The sequence below is a fragment of the Somniosus microcephalus genome, chromosome 34 (assembly GCF_052327205.1).
Source record: "Somniosus microcephalus isolate GS21.2 chromosome 34, FLI_Smic_1.0, whole genome shotgun sequence".
In the NCBI taxonomy this organism is placed as follows: Eukaryota; Metazoa; Chordata; class Chondrichthyes; order Squaliformes; family Somniosidae; genus Somniosus; species Somniosus microcephalus.
In genome coordinates, this window is record NC_141020.1 from 9,693,877 (window position 1) to 9,719,715 (window position 25,839).

At 53.4% G+C, this 25,839-nt stretch overlaps 2 protein-coding genes across 2 annotated transcripts; both read left to right on the forward strand.

Moving 5' to 3' along the window:
* The first annotated feature begins 8,707 nt into the window (after positions 1–8,707).
* Positions 8,708–9,664, forward strand: LOC147096745 (nanos homolog 2-like). The gene has a single exon (XM_085973155.1). It carries the CDS (start codon positions 8,893–8,895, stop codon positions 9,400–9,402), a length of 510 nt encoding a protein of 169 aa, XP_085829281.1. The 5' UTR covers positions 8,708–8,892; the 3' UTR covers positions 9,403–9,664.
* A 6,930-nt stretch (positions 9,665–16,594) lies between these two features.
* LOC147096746 (uncharacterized) lies at positions 16,595–25,591 on the forward strand. The gene is given in 3 exon segments (XM_085973359.1): positions 16,595–16,692; positions 22,381–24,208; positions 24,210–25,591. Coding segments are annotated over 2 exon segments (2,025 nt in total). The 5' UTR covers positions 16,595–16,692; position 22,381; the 3' UTR covers positions 24,408–25,591.
* The last annotated feature ends 248 nt before the right edge of the window (positions 25,592–25,839 follow it).

Below are 25,839 nucleotides of genomic sequence, written 5' to 3' on the forward strand. Positions count from 1 at the left end.
CCCGAGGGGCCGTGTGGCCTACTCCTGCTCCTACTTCTTATGTTCTTATGTTCTTGGCTGTAAAGCGCTTTGGGACATCCGGTGATCGTGAAAGGCGCTATAGAAATGCAAGTCTTTATTTTAATACAAAACCAAAATAATGCAGATGCTGGGAATCTGAAATAAAAACAGAAAATGCTGGAGATACTCAGCAGGTCAGGCAGCATCTGTGGAGAGAGAGAAACAGAGTTAACGTTTCAGGTCGATGACCCTTCGTCAGAACTGGAAAAAGCTGGCGATGGAACAGGTTTTTAAGCAAGTGGAGGGGCAGGGAAAGGGGGGAGGGGAGGAAAGAACAAAAGGGAAGGTCTGTGATAGGGTGGATTCCATCTAGAGCCATCTTTTGTTTCTTAACCTGTCCCATTACCATCTCCTTTTGCCTCGCACCATCATCCCTTTTGTCTCTTAACCTCTCCTGCCTTCCATCCAATCACAGACCTTCCCTTTTGTTCTTTCCTCCCCTCCCCCCTTTCCCCACCCCCGCACTTGCTTAAAAAACCTGTTCCGTCTCCAACTTTTTCAAGTTCTGACGAAGGGTCATCGACCTGAAACGCTGACTCTGTTTCTCTCTCCGCAGACGCTGCCTGACCGGCTGAGCGTTTCCAGCATTTTCTCGGTTTTATTTCAAGTCTTTATCTTCTTTCTCTTAATTTCAAGTTACTTATTTCAAATTATCTAGTTTTTTCACCAAAAGTCTCACTTTTATTTTCAAAATAGTTAAAATGTTGTCGGTGCAAAATTTTGTACTTAAACTTTGTTTTATCAGAAGTAGGTAAAGAAACAATGTATAGAAAAGCTCTCTGTTCGGAGCCACCAAGTCTGGTGGTTTCAACTGACCTGCCCCAAAACAAGGCCGGAGAACTCTGATCTCCAGCACTGAACACAACATAACCTTTGAATGAACTGCTGCAGTGTTTAACTCTGCAATGAGCCTGAGCAGCCTTAAAGGGGACCCACACCTATGCTTAGTCAGCAGATGAATACGTTCTATTTTGCAAGGCATTAATGGTGGTTGGGTGGGCAGCATTGCGTTGTGGGTTCACATTCCCACTATGGAGAGCATGCGGACGATGTGACCCGCCCATCGGAGCTGATCGAGCGTGGTCAAAGTTTCGATGCTGGGGGATGTTGGCCTGAGCGAGAACACTGACGTTGGTGCGCCTATCCTGCCAATGGATTTGCAGGATCTTGCGGAGGCAGCGTTGGTGGTACCTCTCCAGTGCTTTGAGGTGCCTGCTGTACATGGTCCATGTCTCTGAGGCATACAGGAGGACAGGTATCACTACTGCTCTGTAGACCATGAGCTTGGTGCCGGGTTTGAGGTCCTGGTCTTCAAACACTCTCTTCCCGATACGAGACTCCCAAACCAAGCGCTCTACTCGGAGCTCCGACACGGCAAGAGAGCCCCAGGTGGGCAGAGGAAACGCTTCAAGGACACCCTCAAAGCCTCCTTGAAAAAGGGCAGCACGGTGGCATAGTGGTTAGCACTGTTGCCTCACAGCGCCAGGGACCGGGGTTCGAATCCGGCCTCGGGTGACTGTGTGGAGTTTGCACATTCTCCCCGTGTTTGCGTGGGTTTCCTCCGGGTGCTCCGGTTTCCTCCCACAGTCCAAAGATGTGCGGGTTAGGTTGATTGGCTATGATAAATTGACCCTTAGTGTTAGGGGGATTAAATACGTGGGGTTACGGGGATAGGGTGGGATATGTGTTGGTGTAGGGGTTACAGGGATCGGGTGGGATATGTGTCGGTGCAGGCTCGATGGGCCGAAATGGCCTCTATCTGCACTGTTGTGATTCTGTGATTCTGTGATCCCCACCGACACCTGGGAATCCCTGGCCCAAGACCACACAAAGTGGAGGAGAAGCATCCGGGAAGGCACCGAACACCTCGAGTCTCTTCACCGGGAGCAAGCGGCAGCCAAGTGCAAACAGCGCAAGGAGCGCACGTCAACCCAAGCACCCCACACCCACCCGCCCCTTCAACCACCGTCTGCCCCACCTGTGACAGAGACTGTAGGTCCCGGCATTGGACTCATCAGTCACCCGAGAACTCATTTTAGTGTGGAAGCAAGTCATCCTCGGTTCCGAGGGACTGCCTAAGAAGGAGAAGAAGAATGGAGAGCAGTGCAGTAGTGAGGGAGTGCAGCGCTGACTCTAGACGTGAAACTGAGGCCCTGTCTGCCCTCGCTCTCAGGCAGATGTAAAAGGCAGATGGGACCTCGGGTTAGATGTCTCATCCGAAGTATGACACGTTGGAAACTGCAGCGCAGCTCCCTCAGTGCTGTTCTTAAGTACCACCTTAGATTATGAGCTCTTGAGTGTTCGAAAAGGAAGAACGTAATAACAACATAGAAACATAGAAGATAGGAGCAGGAGTAGGCCATTCGGCCCCTCGAGCCTGTTCTGCCATTTAATGAGATCATGGCTGATCATCCAAATTCAGTACCCTGTCCCTGCTTTCTCCCCATATCCCTTGATCCCTTTAGCCTTAAGAAATATATCTAACTCCTTCTTGAATATATTTAACGAATTCGCCTCTACTGCCTTCTGTGGTAGAGGATTCCACAGGTTCACCACTCTCTGGGTGAAGAAATTCCTCCTCATCTCGGTCCTAAATGGCTTACCCCTTATCCTTAGACTGTGACCCCTGGTTCTGGACTCCCCGGCCATCGGGAACATCCTTCCTGCATCTAGTCTGTCTAGTCCTGTTAGAATTTTATATATTTCAATGAGATCCCCTCTCATTCTTCTGAACTCCAGCGAGTATAAGCCTAATCGACCCAATCTCTCCTCATACGTCATTCCTGCCATCCCAGGTATCAGTCTGGTGAATCTTCGCTGCATTCCCTCCATGGCAAGAACAACAAAAAATGGATACGGGGAAAGGGCAGGGAAATGGAATTGGACAGCTCCAGTTAAGGAGCTAGCACTGGCACAGGTTCGATGGACCGAATGGCCCCCTTCCCTCCTGGAACTTCAATGATTCTAAGGGAATCAATGGGTAAAAAATTGAATTCTAATTTTAAAAGCTCTTCAGTTCCTCCAGGACTATTTGGTTATTGGGTAAAGCCTCCAACAACAACAACAACTTGTATTTATATAGCGCCTTTAACGTAGTAAAACATCCCAAGGCGCTGCACAGGAGTATTTTAAGACCAAAAATTTTGACACCGAGCCACATAAGGAGAATTTAGGGCAGGTGACCAAAAGCTTGATCAAAGAGGTAGGTTTTAAGGAGCGACTTAAAGGAGGAGAGAGAGGTAGAGAGGCGGAGAGGTTTAGGCAGGGACTTCCAGAGCTTAGGGCCCAGGCAACAGAAGGCACGGCCACCAATGGTGGAGCGATTATAATCAGGGATGCTCAAGAGGGCAGAATTAGAGGAGCGCAGATATCTCGGGGGGTTGTGGGGCTGGAGGAGGTTACAGAGATAGGGAGGGGGCGAGGGCCATGAGGGATTTGAAAACAAGGATGAGAATTTTGAAATCGAGGCGCTGCTTAACCGGGAGCCACTATTACAAACAGAAGCTGGGTAGTTCTCCACCCACCTCCAACTCCCGGTGCAGTGGCTCAATATTTATCACTAAAACGGATGATCTGGTCATTATTGCTGTTTGTGGGAGCTTGCTGTGCGCAAATTCGCTGCCGCGTTTCCTACATGACGACAGTGACTGCACTTCAAAAGAGCTTTATAGGCTGCAAAGCGCAGTGGGAGGTCGTGAAAGGCGCTACAGAAATGCAAATCTTTCTTTCCTGGCCTTATAAAACAGCACATCCTCTGAGCAACGCCACAGAAGATTAGCTAGTAAACTCTATATTTATAAAAAAACTCATCCATCAATCTTCATACATTGTATTTTAGATGCATTAAATAAAAGGGAAGAAAGCCAGTCATTTTCTGCTGGTTCTTGTGGCCGAGATTATTCCAACGTTGACTATTCCAGCGCACTCCTGGCTGGCCTCCCACATTCCACCCTACGTAAACTTGAGGTGATCCAAAACTCGTCTGCCCCCGTGTCCTAACTCGCACCGAGTCCCGTTCGCCCATCACCCCCTGTGCTCGCTGACCTACATTGGCTCCCCGGTTAAGCAGCGCCTCGATTTCAAAATTCTCATCCTTGTTTTCAAATCCCTCCATGGCCTCGCTCCCTCCCTATCTCTGTAATCTCCTTCAGCCCCACAAACCCCCCAAGATCTCTGCGCTCCTCCAATTCTGGCCTCTTGTGCATCCCCGATTTCCATCACTCAACCATTGGTGGCCGTGCCTTCTGTTGCCTGGGCCCTAAGCTCTGGAATTCCCTCCCTAAACCTCTCCGCCTCGCTACCTCTTTCTCCTTTAAGACGCTCCTTAAAACTGACCTCTTTGACCAAGCTTTTGGTCACCTGCCTAATTTCTCCTTTTGTGGCTCGATGTCAAATTTTTTGTCTTCATATACTCCTGTGACGCCCCTTGGGACGTTTTACTACGTTAAAGGCGCTATATAAATACAAATTGTTGTTGTTGTTGTGATATTCCGGCCCTTCCAGGAAAGTAGAAGCCTAGGATTTTCGAGCAGCTGCCAATCTGCGCACAAACTCGGCTCAGGATTTAGCCTCAGGATGTACCGACTCAGACCATCTGGGCGGCCGCCTTAAAGGGGCAGGCAAGGTTAAACACAGCTCCGCCCCCAGCAGCTGCCGATCGTAGGGTATCGATTTCTGTGGGGGTTTCCCCATCTCCCCCACCCCTGTTTCTCTGGGATATCCCAAAGGTTGGCAGAACCCCAACCATTCCCCCACCCCTGCGGGGATTCCGGGCGCACAACTCTTCGGGAGGAAGTCTTGCTCCAATTGTACGGGGCCTTGGTGGGACCACACCTGGAGTACTGGGCACAGTTTTGGTCTCCTTATCTCAGGAAGGAGATACTTGCCTTGGAGGCGGTGCAACGAAGGTTCACTAGATTGATTCCTGGGATGAGAGGGCTGTCCTATGAGGAGAGATTGTGTAGATTGGGCCGATACTCTCTGGAGTTTAGAAGAATGAGAGGTGATCTCATTGAAACATACAAGATTCTGAAGGGGATTGACAGGGTAGATGCTGAGAGGTTGTTTCCCCCTGGCTGGAGAGTCTAGAACGAGGGGTCACAGTCTCAGGATAAGGGGTCGGCCATTTAGGACTGAGATGAGGAGAAATGTCTTCACTCAGAGAGTGGTGAATCTTTGGAATTCTCTACCCCAGGGGGCTGTGAATGCTCAGTCGTTGAGTATATTCAAGGCTGAGATCGATAGATTTTGGACTCTAGGGGAATCAAGGGATATGGAGATCGGGCGGGAAAGTGGAGCTGAGGTCGAAGATCAGCCATGATCTTATTGAATGGCGGAGCAGGCTCGAGGGGCTGAGTGGCCGACTCCTGCTCCTAATTTTTATGAGCACGATAGTTGATCGGACGAATAGATGTCAGATGAAAATGAATGACAGAGAAACATGAGGCGGTACAGTTGGGAAAAGCCTAAGAACAACAACAGCAAAAGCAACTTGCATTTATATAGCGCCTTTAACGTAGTAAAAGGTCCCAAGGCGCTGCACAGGAGCGTAAATCAGACAAAATTTGACACCGAGCCACATAACAGAGAAAGATGGAGAGAGACAGAGAGAAAGACGGAGTGAAATAGACACTGGAATAAATTCACATCAGAACCCCAGTACAGGAAACTCTCGATTTACCGGCACCTAAATAACCGGAAACCTCTGTTAACCGGCAAAATTCAGGAGTAGGTTCAGGTAAGTTTTACTTCATATTAGTGGCAGTTATCATAAGGTCAGAAGTGGGGATGTTCGCTGATGATTGCACACTGTTCAGCACCATTCGAGACTCGTCAGATACTGACGCAGTCCGCGTCCATATGCAGCAAGACCTGGACAACATTCAGACTTGGGCTGACAAGTGGCAAGTAACATTCGCACCACACAAGTGCCAGGCAATGACCATCTCCAACAAGCGAGACTCTAACCAGCTCCCCTTGGCATTCAATGGCATTACCATCGCTGAATCCCCCACTATCAACATCCTGGGGGTTATCATTGATCAGAAACTGAACTGGACCAGCCATATAAATACTGTGGCTACAACAGCAGGCCAGAGGCTGGGAATTCTGCAGCGAGTGTCTCACCTCCTGACTCCCCAAAGCCTTTCCACCATCTACAAGGCACAAGTCAGGAGTGTGATGGAATACTCTCCACTTGCCTGGATGAGTGCAGCTCCAACAACACTCAAGAAGCTCGACACCATTCAGGATAAAGCAGCCCGCTTGATTGGCACTCCATCCACCACCTTCAACATTCACTCCCTCCACCACCGGCACACTGTGGCTGCAGTGTGTACCATCTACAAGATGCACTGCAGCAACTCGCCAAAGCTCCTTCAACAGCACCTTCCAAACCCGCGACCTCTACCACTTAGAAGGACAAGGGCAGCAGACGCATGGGAACATCACCACCGACAAGTTCCCCTCCAAGCCACACACCATCCTGACTTGGACCTGTATCGCCGATCCTTCACTGCCGCTGGGCCAAAATCCTGGAACTCCCTTCCTAACAGCATTGTGGGTGTACCTACACCATATGGACTGCAGCGGTTCAAGAAGGCGGCTCACCACCATCTTCTCAAGGGCAATTAGGGATGGGCACTAAATGCAGGCCTAGCCAGCGACGCCCACATCCCATCAATGAATTAAAAAAAAAGTTCCTGGATCTGTGGCTGTGTAACCGGGGTTCGTGCACTTGTTGCTAAGCAACAGGGACGCTTGGTCTGTGGCTGGAGTTCCTGCACATGTTGCTAAGCAACAGGGAAGCCTGGATTTGTTGCTGTGTACGGAGCTCTCATACCTTTTGAACTATACCTCTCTGTAATCCGGACTTTTTGATTTACCGGCACCACGCCGGTCCCGTCGGTGCTGGATAAAAAAGAGTTTCCTGTAAAATGAATTAAAATGCCCGCCGCGCATCTCATTTAACCGTCAAATTCATCACATTGCCCATTGACCAGCATCATTCTGGAATTATAAAATGCCTTTACACGGGTCATGTCGAGGACTTTAATTTCATAACCTCAGGAGCCCATTACAGCGAAAGAGCTCGTTTTGAAGTGTAGTCGCTGCTTTTTAAAAATTTGTTTATGGGATGTGGGCGTCACTGGCAGGGCCAGCATTTATTGCCCATCCCTAATTGCCCCTTGAGAAGATGGCGTTGAGCCACCTTCTTGAACCGTTGCAGTCCGTGTGGTGAAGGTACTCCCACAGTGCTGTTAGGGAGGGAGTTCCAGGATTTTGACCCAGCGACGATGAAGGAACGGCCGATATATTTCCAAGTCAGGATGGTGTGTGACTTGGAGGGGAACTTGGAGGTGGTGGTGTTCCCATGCGCCTGCTGCCCTTGTCCTTCTAGGCGGAAGAGGTCGCAGGTTTGGGAGGTGCTGCCGAAGAAGCCTTGGCGAGTTGCTGCAGTGCATCTTGTAGATGGTACACACTGCAGCCACGGTGCGCCGGTGGTGGAGGGAGTGAATGTTTAAGGTGGTGGATGGGGTGCCGATCAAGTGGGCTGCTTTGTCCTGGATGGTGTCGAGCTTCTTGAGTGTTGTTGGAGCTGCACTCATCCAGGCAAGTGGAGAGTATTCCATCACACTCCTTACTTGTGTTACTGAATGGTGTGGAGATGCCGGAGTTGGACTGGGGTGGACAAATGTAAGAAGTCACACAACACCAGGCTATAGTCCAACAGCTGTTGGACTATAACCTGGTGTTGTGTGACTTCTTACATTTGTGTTACTGAATGGTGGTAGAAGTTTATAAGTAAATATACAGATGAGCAGTGCATCTACCGGTGTTGTGTGTAAGGAATTTTCAACTAAAATTAATTGCATGTGGCTGAAACAGTGTCAGCGTAGCCACATCAGTGGCTAGTCAGTGATTTCTATTGGACAACACCAGGTGGATGAAAACTAGGGTCCATCAATATAAGATCGTCACCAATAAATCCAATAGGGAATTCAGGAGAAACTTCTTTACCCAGAGAGTGGTGAGAATGTGGAACTCGCTACCACAGGGAGTGGTTGAGGCGAATAGTATCGATGCATTTAAGGGGAGGCTAGATAAACATATGAGGGAGAAGGGAATAGAGGGATATGCTGATGAGGAAAGATGGGAGGAGACTCGAGTGGAGCATAAACACCGGCATGGACTGGTTGGGCCGAATGACTTGTTTCTGTGCCATATATTCGATGTAATCCTACGTAAAGAAATGGAACTGCCCTTTCATTTGTGGTATAGTCTAACAGGAATCTTGTTTTTGTAGAGATCAGCAGATATTGAAGGGATTACATTGTTTACTGCTTTCCCTTCCTGCACCCCTCCCTCCCTCCTCCCCCTCCAGACACTCACTAGGCAAATGCAAGCCCAACAGAAGTTGGGTCTGGGACTGCCCATTAAACCAGTTGCAAGCCAGCAATGCACACAGCAAGGAGAAAGAATGCAATTCATTGCACATTAATCCTGCAGCTTGTTTTCCCATTCTGCATTCACTCAAAGGAGCAATGCAAGCAAAGAAACAAGGCAATTCTGTTAAGTTTAATAATGTGTTAGTTGAATACTTAAGTGTCATGGGCTGGGGGGGTGGGGGGGGGCTGAAGTATCTGCCTGTAAGCTTGTTACCTGTCTGGGAAACTGGGTCCAGCAGAGATGACAAGCTGGGTTTTAAAATTAAAATACACTGGGAACACCCCCTTGTTATTTCAGTGCTACAAATCCCTGCTCCTCCCTCCCCTGATTGATGGTCTGTGGTGAAAGGCTGTACTCAAGAGTGTAGCCTGGAACGAAGTGGCTATGGAGAGAATCACCCCCAAACCTTCCCCTGGAAAACAGAAGGAGTTCGATAGGTGGAAGGACTACCTGCAGCTGTCAATGAGGGTCGAGGAGATCTGGCGGCCAGGCACCGACACGCAGGAGCTGGCCCTGCCCGACACGTTCAGCCCGCCCGCCGAGGGCACCTTCCGCCTGCTCGTGGTGGGCGGGTCCTCCGACGAGGGTGCCGGGGGCGTCCGGGCAAGCGGCGGCGGTGCGGGCGGGGGGCGGGACAGCCCCCGGAAGAAGGCCGGCGGCCTCTGCACCTTCTGCAAGCACAACGGCGAGTCGCACAAGATCTACTCCTCGCACGTGCTGAAGGCGGAGGGCGGCAGGGTGCTGTGCCCCATCCTGCGGAACTACGTCTGCCCACTCTGCAAGGCCACCGGCGACGCCGCCCACACCCTGAAGTACTGCTGCTTCAACCCGGAGAAGCAGTCGCTGTACCGCAACAACGGCCGAAACTCGGTGGGCAGGAAGTCGCGGCGCTAAAAGCCCGAGCCAGGCGGGAAAGACTCTTTTTTTTAAACGAACAGTTGTACATTAAAATGGAGAAATAGCTGTAGATAGCATTGACCGATAATTATAATAAGAATGTTTGAAATAAGGACCAGTAAATAGAGGGATGGTTTTATGTTTATTTATGAAAGTGGTTCAATACAAAGTTGTAAAAAAATAACGTTTTAAAAAAGAAAGGTTTGTTTTTTCCCCAGTTACGTCGTTGTATATTAAAGTGTGTTTTCCTTTGTCAATTCTGGCGAGTCTGCCTTGGTTTTCTTTGCGTTGCGTTCCCCCCCCCTTGTACGGCAGCGGGGGGGTGTGGGAATTCCGCTAGTGCAGTGGAATAGAATGCGATTAAGGGGCGGGATCATCGCGGCTAATAGAATCTTACAATGCTTTAGACGTGGTGAAGTCGCGCTTTAAAATACATCAGGAAAGCCAAGAGGGAAAACGGAAAAGAGCCAGGTTCAGTGGGTCGCTCTCCCTCGCCTCTGAGTCAGAAGGTTGTGGGTTCGAGTCCCACTCCAGAGACTTGAGTCGCAATAATCTCGGCTCACACTCCCAGTGCAGTACTGAGGGATCGCTGCACTGTCAGAGGGGCAGTACTGAGGGAGCGCTACACTGTCGGAGGGACAGTACTGAGGGATCACTGCACTGTCAGAGGGGCAGTACTGAGGGAGCGCTGCACTGTCGGAGGGGCAGTACTGAGGGAGTGCTGCACTGTCGGAGGGGCAGTACTGAGGGAGTGCCGCACTGTCGGAGGGGCAGTACTGAGGGAGTGCCCCACTGTCAGAGGGGCAGTACTGAGGGAGCGCTGCACTGTCGGAGGGGCAGTACTGAGGGAGTGCCACACTGTCAGAGGGGCAGTACTGAGGGAGTGCTGCACTGTTGGAGGGGCAGTACTGAGGGAGTGCTGCACTGTCGGAGGGGCTGTACTGAGGGAGTGCTGCACTGTTGGAGGGGCAGTACTGATGGAGTGCTGCACTGTCGGAGGGGCTGTACTGAGGGAGTGCTGCACTGTTGGAGGGGCAGTACTGAGGGAGCGCCACACTGTCGGAGGGTCAGTACTGAGGGAGTGCTGCACTGTCAGAGGGGCAGTACTGAGGGAGAGCTGCACTGTCGGAGGGTCAGTACTGAGGGAGCGCTGCACTGTCAGAGGGGCAGTACTGAGGGAGTGCTGCACTGTCGGAGGGGCAGTACTGAGGGAGCGCTGCACTGTCAGAGGGGCAGTACTGAGGGAGTGCTGCACTGTCGGAGGGGCAGTACTGAGGGAGTGCTGCACTGTCGGAGCGGCAGTACTGAGGGAGTGCTGCACTGTCGGAGGGGCAGTACTGAGGGAGTGCTGCACTGTCGGAGGGACAGTACTGAGGGATCACTGCACTGTCAGAGGGGCAGTACTGAGGGAGCGCTGCACTGTCGGAGGGGCAGTACTGAGGGAGTGCTGCACTGTCGGAGCGGCAGTACTGAGGGAGTGCTGCACTGTCGGAGGGGCAGTACTGAGGGAGTGCTGCACTGTCGGAGGGGCAGTACTGAGGGAGTGCTGCACTGTCGGAGGGGCAGTACTGAGGGAGTGCCACACTGTCGGAGGGGCAGTACTGAGGGAGCGCTGCACTGTCGGAGGGGCATTACTGAGGGAGTGCCGCACTGTCGGAGGGGCAGTACTGAGGGAGTGCCACACTGTCAGAGGGGCAGTACTGAGGGAGTGCTGCACTGTTGGAGGGGCAGTACTGAGGGAGTGCTGCACTGTCGGAGGGGCTGTACTGAAGGAGTGCTGCACTGTTGGAGGGGCAGTACTGAGGGAGTGCTGCACTGTTGGAGGGGCAGTACTGAGGAAGCGCCACACTGTCGGCGGGTCGGTACTGAGGGAGTGCTGCAATACCGGGGGGGCAGTACTGAGGGAGCGCTGCACTGTTGGAGGGTCAGTACTGAGGGAGCGCTGCACTGTCAGAGGGGCAGTACTGAGGGAGTGCTGCACGGTCGGAGGGGCAGTACTGAGGGAGCGCTGCACTGTCAGAGGGGCAGTACTGAGGGAGTGCTGCACTGTCGGAGGGGCAGTACTGAGGAAGCGCTGCACTGTCAGAGGAGCAGAACTGAGGGAGCACCGCACTGTTGGAGGGACTGTGCTGAAAGAGTGCTGCACTGTCGGTGGGGCAGTACTGAGGAAGCGCTGCACTGTCAGAGGGGCAGAACTGAGGGAGCACCGCACTGTCGGAGGGGCAGTACTGAGGGAGAGCTGCACTGTCGGAGGGACAGTACTGAGGGAGTGCTGCACTGTCAGACCGTCAGTACTGAGGGTGTGCTGCAATACCGGAGGGGCCGTGCTGAAGGAGCGCTGCACTGTCGGAGGGTTAGTACTGAGGGAGCGCTGCACTGTCGGAGGGTCAGTACTGAGGGAGTGCTGCACTGTCAGAGGGGCAGTACTGAGGGAGCACTGTACAGTTGGAGGGGCAGTACTGAGGGTGTGCTGCACTGTCGGAGGGTCAGTACTGAGGGAGTACAGCACTACCGGTGGGGCAGTACTAAGGGAGTGCTGCACTGTCGGAGGGGCTGTACTGAGGGAGTGCTGCACTGTTGGAGGGGCAGTACTGAGGGAGCGCCACACTGTCGGCGGGTCGGTACTGAGGGAGTGCTGCAATACCGGGGGGGCAGTACTGAGGGAGCGCTGCACTGTCGGAGGGTCAGTACTGAGGGAGCGCTGCACTGTCAGAGGGGCAGTACTGAGGGAGTGCTGCACGGTCGGAGGGGCAGTACTGAGGGAGCGCTGCACTGTCAGAGGGGCAGTACTGAGGGAGTGCTGCACTGTCGGAGGGGCAGTACTGAGGAAGCGCTGCACTGTCAGAGGAGCAGAACTGAGGGAGCACCGCACTGTTGGAGGGACTGTGCTGAAAGAGTGCTGCACTGTCGGTGGGGCAGTACTGAGGAAGCGCTGCACTGTCAGAGGGGCAGAACTGAGGGAGCACCGCACTGTCGGAGGGGCAGTACTGAGGGAGAGCTGCACTGTCGGAGGGACAGTACTGAGGGAGTGCTGCACTGTCAGACCGTCAGTACTGAGGGTGTGCTGCAATACCGGAGGGGCCGTGCTGAAGGAGCGCTGCACTGTCGGAGGGTTAGTACTGAGGGAGCGCTGCACTGTCGGAGGGTCAGTACTGAGGGAGTGCTGCACTGTCAGAGGGGCAGTACTGAGGGAGCACTGTACAGTTGGAGGGGCAGTACTGAGGGTGTGCTGCACTGTCGGAGGGTCAGTACTGAGGGAGTACAGCACTACCGGTGGGGCAGTACTAAGGGAGTGCTGCACTGTCAGAGGGGCAGTACTGAGGGAGTGCTGCACTACAGGAGGGGCAGTACTGAAGGAGTGCTGCACTGTCAGAGGGACAGTACTGAGGGAGCGCTGCACTGTCAGAGGAGCATTACTGAGGGAGCACCGCACTGTCGGAGGGGCAGTACTGGGGGAGTGCTGCACTGTCAGAGGGGCAGTACTCAGGAAGCGCAGCACTGTGGGAGGGGCAGTACTGAGGGTGCGCTGCACTGACAGAGGGGCAGTACTGATCGAACGCTGCACTGTCAGAGGGGCAGTACTGAGGGAGCATCACACTGGGAGGGGCAGTACTGAGGAAGCGCTGCACTGTCAGAGGGGCAGTACTGAGGGAATACTGCACTGTCGGAGGGTCTGTACTGAGAGAATGCTGCACTATCGGACAGGCAATACTGAGGGAGCGCCGCACTGTCGGAGGGGCAGTACTGAGGGAGTGCCGCACTGTCGCAGGGACAGTACTGAGGGAGCGCCGCACTGTCGGAGGGGCAGTACTGAGGGAGTACTGCACTGTGGGAGGGTCAGTACTGAGGGAGCGCTGCACTGTCGGAGGGTCAGTACTGAGGGAGTGCTGCACTGTCGGAGGGGCAGTACTGAGGGAGCGCTGCACTGTCGGAGGGGCAGTACTGAGGGAGCACTGCGCTGTGGGGGGGTCAGTACTGAGGGAGCGCTGCACTGTCGCAGGGGCAGTACTGAGGGAGCGCTGCACTGTCGGAGGGGCAGTACTGCGGGAGCGCTGCACTGATGGAGGGGCAGTACTGAGAGAGCGCCACACTGTCGGAGGGACAGTACTGAGGGAGCGCCACACTGTCGAAGGGGCAGTACTGAGGGAGCGCTGCACTGTCGGAGGGGCAGTACTGAGGGAATGCTGCACTGTCGGAGGGTCCGTACTGAGGGAGCGCTACACTGTCGGAGGGGCAGTACTGAGAGAGCGCTGAACTGTGGGAGGGGCAGTACTGAGTGAGCGCTGCACTGTTGGAGGGGCAGTACTGAGGGAGCGCCGCACCATGGGAGGGGCAGTACCGATGGAGTTCTGACGAAAGGTCATCGACGTGAAACGTTAACTCTGTTTCTCTCTTCACAGATGTTGCCTGAGAAGGTGGTGGTGAGCCGCCTTCTTGAACCGCTGCAGTCTGTGTGGTGAAGGTACTCCCACAGTGCTGTTAGGGAGGGAGTTCCAGGATTTTGAACCAGCGATGATGAAAGAAAGGCGATATACTTCTAAGCCAGGATGGTGTGTGACTTGGAGGGGAACTTGGAGGTGGTGGTGTTCCCATGCGCCTGCTGCCCTTGTCCTTCTAGGTGGAAGAGGTCGCGGGTTTGGGAGGTGCTGCCGAAGAAGCCTTGGCGAGTTGCTGCAGTGCATCTTGTAGATGGTACACACTGCAGCCACGGTGTGCCGGTGGTGGAGGGAGTGAATGTTTAAGGTGGTGGATGGGGTGCCAATCAAGCGGACTGCTTTGTCCTGGATGGTGTCGAGCTTCTTGAGTGTTGTTGGAGCTGCACTCATCCAGGCAAGTGGAGAGTATTCCATCACACTCCTTACTTGTGCCTTGTAGATGGTGGAAAGGCTTTGGGGAGTCAGGAGGTGAGACACTCGCTGCAGAATACCCAGCCTCTGACCTGCTCTTGTTGCCACAGTATTTATGTGGCTGGTCCAGTTAAGTTTCTGGTCAATGGCGACCGCCCAGGATGTTGATGGTGGGGGATTCGGCGATGGTAATGCCACTGAATGTCAGGGGGTGGTGTTTAAACTCTCGCTTGTTGGAGATGGTCATTGCCTGGCACTTGTGTGGCGCGAATGTTACCTGCCATTTATCAGCCCAAGCCTGAACGTCGCTCAGGTCTTGTTGCACGCATGAACTGCTTCATTATCTGAGGAGTTGCGGTTGGTGCTGAACATAATTGCAACTGGTGGGGGGCGGGGGGGCAAGTATCGGGGTGTTGCTGCAGTGCAGGGCAATTCTGGTCTCCACAAGAGATGGGGGGAATAAATTCCACCTCCGGAACATCGCCCGTCTCCGCCCCTGCCTCAGCTCATCCGTTGCTGAAACCCTCATCCATGCCTTTGTTACCTCTAGACTTGACTATTCCAACGCACTCCTGGCTGGCCTCCCACATTCCACACTACGTAAACTTGAACCCATCCAAAACTCAGCTGCCCGTGTCCTAACTCGCACCAAGTCCCATTCGCCCATCACCCCCTGTGCTCGCTGACCTACATTGGCTCCCAGTTAAGCAGCGCCTCGATTTCAAAATTCTCATCCTTGTTTTCAAATCCCTCCATGGCTTCGCCCCTCCCTATCTCTGTAACCTCCTCCAGCCCCACAACCCCCCGAGATATCTGCGCTCCTCTAATTCTGCCCTCTTGAGGATCCCTGATTATAATCGCTCCACCATTGGTGACCGTGCTTTCTGTTGCCGGGGCCCTAAGCTCTGGAATTCCCTCCCTAAACCTCTCCGCCTCGCTACCTCTCTCTCCTCCTTTAAGATGCTCCTTAAAACCTACCTCTTTGACCAAGCTTTTGGTCACCTGCCCTAATTTCTACTTATGTGGATCAGTGTCAATTTTTTTTGTGTCTTAATATACTCCTGTGCAGCACCTTGGGATGTTTTACTGCATTAAAGGTGCTATATAAATACAAGCTGCTGTTGTTGAATGGGAAGCAACAAAAAAATCCTACAAAATAACAACAGGAAATGCTGGAAAAACTCAGCAGGCCAGGCAACATCCGTGGAGAGAGAAATAGAGTCAACGTTTCAGGTCGAAACCCTTCGTCAGGACTGAGAAAAAAAGGCAGGAAATGAAACCGATTAAAAGGCCAGTTTGGGGGCTGGGAAATGGGGGAGGGGCTGAAAGAACAAAAGGGAAGTGAAGAGACATTAAGAGATATTCAAGACCAGACGAGATGGTAATAGGACAAGTAAAGAGACAAAAGACGGCTCTAGATGAGGTGTGAAATGCGCTGTCAGAGTGAGAGACAGCTGCCATGTGGGAGAGAGAAAAGGGAAAAGGCACAACCAAAGGTGTGGATAAAAAATGTGCCCTTGTGCACCAGTCGCTGAAGGTAAGCCTGCAGGTGCAGCAGGCGGTTAAGAAGGCAAATGGTATGTTGGCCTTTGTAGCGAGAGGGTTCGAGTACAGGAACAAGGATGTCTTGCTACAGTTGTACAGGGCCTTGGTGAGACCACACCTTGAGTATTGTGTGCAGGTTTGGTCGCCTTATCTGAGGAAGGATGTTCTTGCCATGGAGGGAGTGCAGCGAAGATTCACCAGACTGATACCTGGGATGGCAGGAATGACGTATGAGGAGAGATTGGGTCGATTGGGCTTATACTCACTGGAGTTTAGAAGAATGAGAGGGGATCTCATTGAAACTTATAAAATTCTGACAGGACTGGACAGACTAGATGCAGGAAGGATGTTCCCGATGGCCGGGGAGTCCAGAACCAGGGGTCACAGTCTAAGGATAAGGGGTAAGCCATTTAGGACAGAGATGAGGAGGAATTTCTTCACCCAGAGAGTGGTGAACCTGTGGAATTCTCTACCACAGAAGGCAGTAGAGGCCAATTCATTAAATATATTCAAGAAGGAGTTAGATATATTTCTTAAGGCTAAAGGGATCAAGGGATATGGGGAGAAGGCAGGGACAGGGTACTGAGTTTGGATGATCAGCTATGATCGCATTGAATGGCGGAGCAGGCTCGAGGGGCCGAATGGCCTACTCCTGCTCCTATCTTCTATGATATTTCTATTATTAAAATGTAATAGGGGCCGAGGTTATGATCTGAAAAAAAAACTACAACTGTCCAACCAGAAAACTACAACACCCAGAGCGCACCGCGCGCGCCTGGCAGGTTGGCCCGGGGAGGCCCTGGCAGCAGTGCGCAGGCGCGGGGCCGCGGCTGTCACTCACAGTGTAGCAAACCTCCCCGCTGGTGTTGCAGTTTCCCAGCGGGGTTTAACAGAGGTGAGTTTGGATGGGATTGTGTGTGTGTGGGGAGTGTTTAATTGATTCACAACCTGAGTGTTTTGCAAAGAATAAATTGCAACATGTTGGATGGAGGGAGTTGCAAAAAAAAATGTAAAATATGATGATTTTTTTTTTGCAAATGGCGAGGCCGTGCTTGCACCGTGTGGATGGGCCGATTGCGTCTTCTGCATGTATTTTTTTTGTTGTTTTTGCAGTTTGCAAAAGTGTGGGGGTTGGGGGAGAGAAACCCTTTGCAACTGGGGGCATGATTAAACCCGAAAACTGCCTCTTCCTCCTCCACTCCTTGCCTGGCGGAGAGGGGGGCGCATTCCCCTTCTCCCATCGCCGGCTTTTCCCAATTTGCGTCCCGGGTTGGGATTCGACAGCTGGGGTCGCCCCCAATCCTAATGCATCCGCAATTTCTCCACCCCCTCCTCCTCCTCCTCACCATTTATGAGGTGGCCAAACCCCCCAGGAATTAAAGATTAATCTGCAGCACAATGCTGCAAGCAAAAGAAAAACCCCAGGAGAAAAATTATTGGGGCATTTAAAGAAAAAATAATTTTCTTTGCATATTTTTGCTTATTATGAAAATATTGGAAATGGGAGGTTTGATTGACGGACAAGAATCATCCAATCAGGTAACCGAGTCTGTTCAATTTGGTTGACCAATCGTGGGAGCGTGGAGTGGCGTTTGGAGGCAGCAAGTCTCCAGGAATAAATGCAGTCAGAGTTGGCTTTCCATTCCGTTCTCATTTCCTCCTCTCCTCTCCTCCCCTCATCTCAGTGAGGTCTGAATGGGGCGGAGAATTAAGGTGACAGGCGACCAGAAGTTCGGGGTCACCCGTACGGACTGAACGGAGGTGTTCCGCAAAGCGGTCACCCAATCTGCGTTTGGTCTCCCCAATGTAGAGGAGACCGCATCGTGAGCAGCGAACACAGTATACTAGATTGCAAGAAGTACAAGTAAATCGCTGTTTCACCCGGAATGAGTGTTTGGGGCCCTGGACAGTGGGAAGGGGGGAGGTAAAAGGGCAGGTGTTGCATCTCCTGCGCATGCACGGGAAGGAGCCGTGGGAAGGGGTGTTGGGGGTGATAGAGGTGCGGACCAGGGTGTCGCGGAGGGAGCGGTCCCTTCAGAATGCTGAAAGGGGTGGGGAGAGGAAGATGTGTTTGGTGGTGGGATCACGCTGGTGGTGGCGGATGATCCTTTGAATGTGTGGAGGCTGGTGGAGTGAAAGGTGAGGGCAAGGGGAACCCTATTGTGGTTCTGGGAGGATGGGGATGGGGTGAGAGCAGAAGTGCGGGAACGGTCGAGGGCCATGCCAACCATGGTAGAGGGAATACTCGGTTGAGCAAAAAGAAAGACATATCGGAAGCACTAGTATGGAAGGTGGCATCGTCAGAACAGATGCGGCGGAGACGGAGAAACTGGGAGAATGGAATAGAGTCCTTACAGGAAGCGGGGTGGGAGGACGTGTAGTCCAGGTATCTGGGAGTTAGTGTTCTTTATAATGGATAGCAAAATATTGCGGATGCTGGAAATCCGAAATAACAACAGAAAATGCTGGAAAAACTCAGCAGGCCAGGCAACATCCGTAGAGAGAGAAATTAGAGTCGACGTTTCGGGTTTTGAAAAAGGGTTAGACCCGAAACGTCGACTCTAATTTCTCTCCACGGATGTTGCCTGGCCTGCTGAGTTTTTCCAGCATTTTCTGTTGTTATTTCTTATAATGGATGTTTGTCAATATCCTATTCCCAGAGATGGAGACAGAGAAGTCGAGGAAGGAAAGGGATGAGTCGGAGATGGGCCATGTGAAGGTGAGGGAAGGGTGGAAATTGGAAGCAAAGTGAATGAAGTTTTCTAGTTCAGGGTGAGAGCAGGAAACTGCACCAATACAGTCATCAATGTTCTGGAAAAAGAGGTGAGGGAGGGGCCCTGAGTAGGACTGGAACAAAGAGTGTTCCACATATCCCACGAAAAGGCAGGCATAGCTAGGACCCTTGCGGGTCCCCATAGCAACACATTTAATTTTTAAGGAAGTGAGTGGAGTCAAAGGAGAAGTTGTTCAAAGTGAGAACAAGTTCAGCCAGGCGGGGGAGGGTGGTGGCGAACGGGGACTGGTTGGGCCTCTGTTCAAGGAAGAAATGGAGCGCCCTCAGGCCATCCTGGTGGGGGATGGAGGTGTAGAGGGATTGGACGTCCATAGTGAAAAGGAGACGGTTGGGGCCAGGAAACTGGAAACTCACTTCCCATTCCTACGACACCTTCCTGTGCAAGCGCAGGAGATGCAACACCTACCTGCCCTTTCACCTCCTGCTTTTGCCTTGCACCATCATCCCTTTTGTCTTTTAATCTCTCCTGCCTTCCACCCTATCACAGACCTCCCTTTCTGTTTTTTCCTCCCCTCTCCCTGCCCCCACACTTGCTTAAATATCAGTTACTTCTCCAACTTTTTCCAGTTCCGACGAAGGGTCATCTGTTTCTCCATGGATGCTGCCTGACCTGCTGAGTGTTTCCAGCATTTTCTGTCCAAATTATTCAGCTTGTTGCTGTTTTGTGTGATCTTGCTGTGCACAAAGGGCTGCCACATTTGCCTACCTAATAGTGAATGCAGTTGATAGTAATTGAACAACAGCTTGTATTTATATAGCGCCTTTAACGCAGCAAAACCTCCCAAGACGCTTCACGGGAGCGATTATCAAACAAAATTTGACACCGAGCCACATAAGGAGATATTAGGGCAGAGAAGCAAAAGCTTGTTCAAAGAGGTAGGTTTTTAAAGAGTGTCTTAAAGGAGGAGGGAGTGACGGTGAGGTTTAGGGAGGGAATTCCAGAGCTTAGGGCCTTGATGGCTGAAGGCACGGCCGCCAACGGTGAAGCGATTAAAATCGGGGATGCTCAAGAGGCCAGAATTGGGGGAGCGCGGAGATCTCGGAGGCTTGTGGGGCTAGAGGAGATTACATAAGCACATAAGAAATAGGAGCTGGAGTTGGCCATTTGGCCCTTCGAGCCATCTCCGCCATTCAGTAAGATCATGGCTGATCTTCTGCCTTAACTCCACCTTCCTGCACTATCCCCATATCCCTTAGCTCCCCAAAATTTATCGACCTCTGTCTTGAATATACTCAACGACGGAGCCTCCACAGCCCTCTGGGGTAGAGAATTCCAAAGATTCACCACCCTCTGTGTGAAGAAATTTCTCCTCATCTCAGTCCTGAATGGCCGACCCCTTATTCTGAGACTGTGACCCCTGGTTCTAGACTCCCCAGCCAGGGGAAACATCCTCCCTGCATCTACCCTGTCAAGCCCCGTAAGAATTTTGTATGTTTCAATTAGATCACCTCTCATTCTTCTAAACTCTAGAGAATATAGGCCTAGTCTACTCAATCTCTCCTCATAGGACAATCCCTCCCATCCCAGGAACCGGTCTGGTGAACCTTAGTTGCACTCCCTCTATGGCAAGTATATCCTTCCTTACAGAGATTATTGTCTGATAATGCTCCTGTGAAGCACCTTGGGATATTTTTACTGCATTAGAGGCACCATAACATAAGGAGCAGGAGTTGGCCATTCGGCCCCTCGAGCCTGCGCCGCCATTCAGTAAGATCATGGCTGATCATCGACCTCAACTCCACTTTCCCGCCCGATCCCCATATCCCTTGATTCCCCTAGAGTCCAAAATATCGATCTCAGCCTTGAATATACTCAACGACTCAGCATTCACAGCCCTCTGGGGTAGAGAATTCCACAGGTTCACCACCCTCTGAGTGAAGAAATTCCTCCTCGTCTCAGTCCTAAATGGCCGACCCCTTATCCTGAGACTGTGACCCCTGGTTCTAGACTCTCCAGCCAGGGGGAAACAACCTCCCTGCATCTATCCTGTCAATCCCCCTCAGAATCTTGTATGTTTGAATGAGATCACCTCTCATTCTTCTAAACTCCAGAGAGTATCGGCCCAATCTACACAATCTGTGAGTGGGCAAATACATGGCAGATGCAGTATAACGTGGATAAATGTGAAGTTATCCACTTCGGTAGGAAAAACAGAAAGGCAGAGTATTATTTAAATGGTGATAGATTGGGAAATGTTGATGTACAAAGGGACCTGGGTGTCCTTGTACACCAGTCACTGAAAGCAAACATGCAGGTGCAAGCAGTTAGGAAGGCAAATGGTATGTTGGCCTTCATTGCAAGAGGATTTGAGTACAGGAGCAAGGATGTCTTACTACAGTTATACAGGGCCTTGGTGAGACCACACCTGGAGTACTGGGCACAGTTCTGGTCTCCTTACCTAAGGAAGGATATACTTGCCTTGGAGGCGGTGCAACGAAGGTTCACTAGATTGATTCCTGGGATGAGAGGGCTGTCCTATGAGGAGAGATTGTGCAGAATGGGCCGATACTCTCTGGAGTTTAGAAGAATGAGAGGTGATCTCATTGAAATATACAAGATTCTGAAGGGGATATTGACAGGGTAGATGCTGAGAGGTTGGGCGCGATCTTGCCAGCCCTGGTGAGGCGGGACTGCCGGGAAAATGGCAGAATCTGGGGGCGGGTACCCATCCCGCCCCCCAACCCGCCTCCCTGCCATCTTCCCAGGAGGCGGGTAGCCGACCCGCGCCGGGTCCCGTCTCCTGGAGGCGGCAAGGGGATTACAGCCACTTAACTGCCTGTTAACGGGCAGTTAAGAGGATTATCCCATTTTTCCAGCAGAGGCGCAGGCTTCCCAACGTCGGGAAACCCTGCCAGGGTCAGCGAGGCGAGCAGTGGGCCTGCGGGGGTTGGAGGGGTCCAAAAGTGCTTTGTGGAGATAAGTGATGGGTGCAAGTGTGGAGAGATAAGTTTGTGAGGTGAGTGAAAAGTGATAGAAAATGTTTACTTACCTACGTTTCTTCCTGTAGGCTTCAACAGTTGGGGATGTGGAGAGTCCCGCATCTCACCGGCAGAGATGACAGATGGCTGCTGCATTCTCCGATGCAACAACCATCTAATTTCTGCTCACAAAAGAGGTTCGGTGAGTCTTGAATACAAGGACTCATCAAACAACAGAGAATGTCAGTGTTTGACAGCTTCACAGAGCTGTCAAACGATGACAATTCATCTGTCAAAAACTTTTGATAGATGAAACGACATACGCTGACGTTCTCTGTAACTGGCTTTCCCTTAATTGGCCTGCTGAGCCCGCTGGGCGGGCTTAACGAGGTCAATCAAGGGAAAATGGCGTGGGTTGGCCGGAAGTCGATGGAGGCGGGACTAAAACCCGACAAGTGGGAGTTGTGCCTCCAACGCGCCCCCATTGGCAAAATCGCCCCCGTTGTTCCCCTGGCTGGAGTGTCTAGAACTAGGAGGCATAGTCTCAGGATAAGGGGTCGGCCATTTAAGACTGAGATGAGGAGGAATTTCTTCACTCAGAGGGTTGTGCATCTTTGGAATTCTCTGCCCCAGAGGGCTATGGATGCTGAGTCTTTGAGTCTATTCAAGGCTGAGATCGCTAGATTTTTGGATTCTAGGGGAATGAAGGGATATGGAGATCGGGCGGGAAATGAGGCCAATGATCAGCCATGATCTTATTGAATGGTGGAGCAGGCTTGAGGGGCCGAATGGCTGAGTCCTGCTCTTATTTCTTATGTCTGTATTGGGAGATGTGTTTTTTTAACTGTGGGGCTTGCTGGTCTGTTTCAGGATGCAGCCGATCAGTCACAGCGACCATGTGCTGCAACAGTTGTGCTCGCAGCTGGAGTACGGCTTCCTGTGTGACTGCTCCATCGCCGTGGGCGACGTGCACTTCCGGGCGCACCGGGTGGTGCTGGCGGCCTGCAGCTCCTACTTCCACAAGCTCTTCGTCAACCAGCCGGCTGAGAGCTCGCAGCTCTCGCTGAGCTCGCAGGCCATCAGCCCGGACCACTTCGACCTGATCCTGCAGCTGATGTACACGGGCCGCCTGGCGAGCTCCCCCGCCGACCCCGAGCGGTTCCGGGCCTCGCTCAACTTCCTGAAGCTGTATAACGCCGCCTGGATTCTCGGCGCCGCCGCGGGAGAGAAGGAGGAAGGGGAGCCCCCGGCCTCCGGGTCCGGCAGAAGCAACCCGCTGGTGTTTGGCGTCCAGCTGTACCAGGATAAAAAGATATGCCAGGAGGCTCCCGAGGCGAGCAGGCCAGCCGCCGGCGAAAATCCCCCGGTCTCGGTCAAGGCCGAAGCCCCGGAGGACGAGGGGGAATCGCAGACTTTCCTCTGCCACCACTGCGGCCTGGCCTTCGAGGAGCAGCACCGCCTCCGGGACCACCTGCAGCTCCACGCCCAGAGGCCGTTCCACTGCCCGCTCTGCGGCCTGGCCTTCGAGCGGTCGCAGCCGCTGCAGGACCACGTCTCTGGCTGCCTGCGCGGCCAGGAGGAGGAGGCGGCGGCGGGGGAGTGGGGCCCAGGTCCAGAGGTCAAGCGGGAGGTGGAGCCGGAGGTGCGGGTGGGGGGAGACGGCTGCTCGGGCCCGGCGAACGAGCAGCAGGTGGCGGCGGCGAGCAAGGCCTCGGGGCCGGGACTGAAGAAGCCCAAGCTGGAGGAGGAGGGGCCACTGGTGCTGGGACTGGGCGGCGTCACGGTGGTGCGGGTTGGCGGCGAGGACCCGGAGGATTACGAGCTGGAGGAGGGTGAAGTTCGCTTCCCGGGCGACGACGACCTGGTCCTGGAGAACGCCTCGGATGACGGTGGCTCCTTCAGCAGCTCCGACAGCAGCTTGGACGGCGACAGCGCCGGCGAGGGCTCGGCCCGGACTGAATTGAGCGAGGACGAGGGCGCGCTGAGCGCCAAGGCATCGGTTGGAGGAGCGGGAGACCGGCACGCTTGTCAGGCATGCGGCGTCTTCAAGACCGAGGAGCGCCACGCGTCGCGGCGGCTGGGGAAGGCGTGGCGCTGCCGGGCGTGCGAGGGCTGCCGCCCCCCCTCCGAGGAACGGCCGAGGGGCCCCCCAGGTAACCGCGCTGGGAGCCGGCAGGGCTCGACCCGGGGGAGGATGAGGAAGAACGGCGTGGCCACCCGCTCCTCCCCGCAACGCTGTGCGCCGGGGGCCGGCGGCGGGCAGAAGTGCGCGCGCCAACGCGCCGGCCAGGAGACGACGCAGACGGAAGAGAGCGCGCTTGCCAAAGGGGCGAAGGCGCCCGTCGGCAGCCGCGGCAGGAGAGGGCCAACAGGAACGGGCAGGTGGCGCAATCACCTCCCGGCGCCGCGCTCCAAGAAGGATGTTGAGGCTCCAGAGGGGACAAAGCGACGCGGCGCCCAGGCAGCGCCCGGCGGGCGGAAACCCAACGGCTCGCGCAAGCACTTCTGCGACACCTGCGGGAAAGGCTTCCTCCAGCGGGGGCACCTGACCGAGCACCTGGCCACCCACAGCCAGGTGAAGCAGTTCTCCTGCCTGGCCTGCGGGCAGGCGTTCCTGCGGGAGCGCGCGCTGCGGGTCCACGCGATGCGGGTCCACGACGCCAGGCACGCCCGGTATGAGTGCCAACTCTGGGAGCAAGGGCAGCTACTGCAAGCACAGCCTCCTCTGCCAGGCGTGCTTTGAGATTTTACTGCAAGGAGGCGAATCTGGAGAGCCACCGCTTAACCCCTGTGGAGAGAAGTTCAGCAGTAGGCCAGGCTATCGAACTTGGGATCTCTCTGGTTGCTACGGACAAGGTGGCGCACGCTCCCAGCTGCTGAACAAAGAATCTGCCTGAGACAGAACTGGACAAGTCTTCGGAGTGTCAGAGAGATGAGGATTGACCCCGAGACGTTTTCTTCTTATCACGAATATCTTTGTAATCCAATATCTTCCATTGTATTGTAGGCCTACTGGGTAAGGCTCCAGTATACAACTGAGCTATGCAGAGACCTGGGAGATCCCAGGTTCGATTTAGCCTGGCCTGTTGCTGGGATAGCTGACCTCGGCGAGGACGCAGCAGTAGAGGTTGGCTACAAAAGACCACAGAGCCGCACCCCACCCGCCCCCCCCCCCCACCTCCCTTGGGCTGGGGAGGGCTGAATTCAGCCAGAGTTTGCTAATTCCCCATCACTACATTGGGAGAGGGGAACTGGGTCCGCCTTGGGAGGGCGGAGGACAGGATCATGACCCGCTCCTCCGTGAGACGTTGCTCACTGGAGACGATGGACCCAGATGGGTGGGGGGAGCCCCCACGTGGAGCCAGACGGCGGGCAGTACAACACCGCCCCCCCCCCACTCCGCAGTGCGCCACATCTACGACGGCCCCTTTGTGCAAGAAGCGCTACCTGCAGGGGCCCACTCGCGCCAGTATGCCGGCCCTTGTTTTCCGCTGCCCCAGGCAGGTCATGTTCCTGGTCTACCTATCCCAAAATCTGACCCAGTTTTTTTTAAAATCCCAGTCTGCACAAGCAGGCTTCTCCGGGGGAGTAACTGCATCGGGAGGATTGGAAACCCTGGGGTTGGAGGGAGGGGATTGGTAATTTAAAAAGGACGCAGATACCAAACCAGGACGGGATTGAATTCTGATGGGGCCCACCCCCACTTCCTACGTGCCCCACACACATTGGAACAAACCCGCGCTCTCTGTCTGAACTTGCGCATCTTGAGGGAGCTGGTGGAGAGCAACCAGGACCCGTGGAACCCGTGCCCCAGCAAGGGGTCAGCGCCATCTGTGGAAGGGCAGGCACACGGCTAGTGGTCATTCCCAGATCTCAATACATGGTCAGTGGCAGGGCAGATGCAGCTGAATGTATTGCCACTCTGAAGGGCAGTTTGATAATCAATGTGCAAAGATTTGAAAACCACCAGATTGGGTTTGGAACCGAATAATCATTTATAAAATTGAGTTTTTTGTACTGTTGAGTTCTGTTAATTGGAAGGTCTATGTTCGTCTAATTAAAAAAAAAACACAATTCTTAACTGTTAATCGACATTCTTTTTTTGGTTCTCTCTTAATCTTTTGCGCAATGAATGTTGGTGACCTCAGCTCGGAACCGCTTTGGAGAAGCCAAGCTGCGCATTGCTCAGGCCCGACTTTTTAATTTGCCCCGAATTCACCTTTCAACTGTGGCGAAGCCCTGCTGTATGGCCCTTCCCCGGGGTTCATAAACCAAACTATCGGCACCTCGCAACCCAGCTCCCTCACACTGTCACTCAGTAACCCCTTT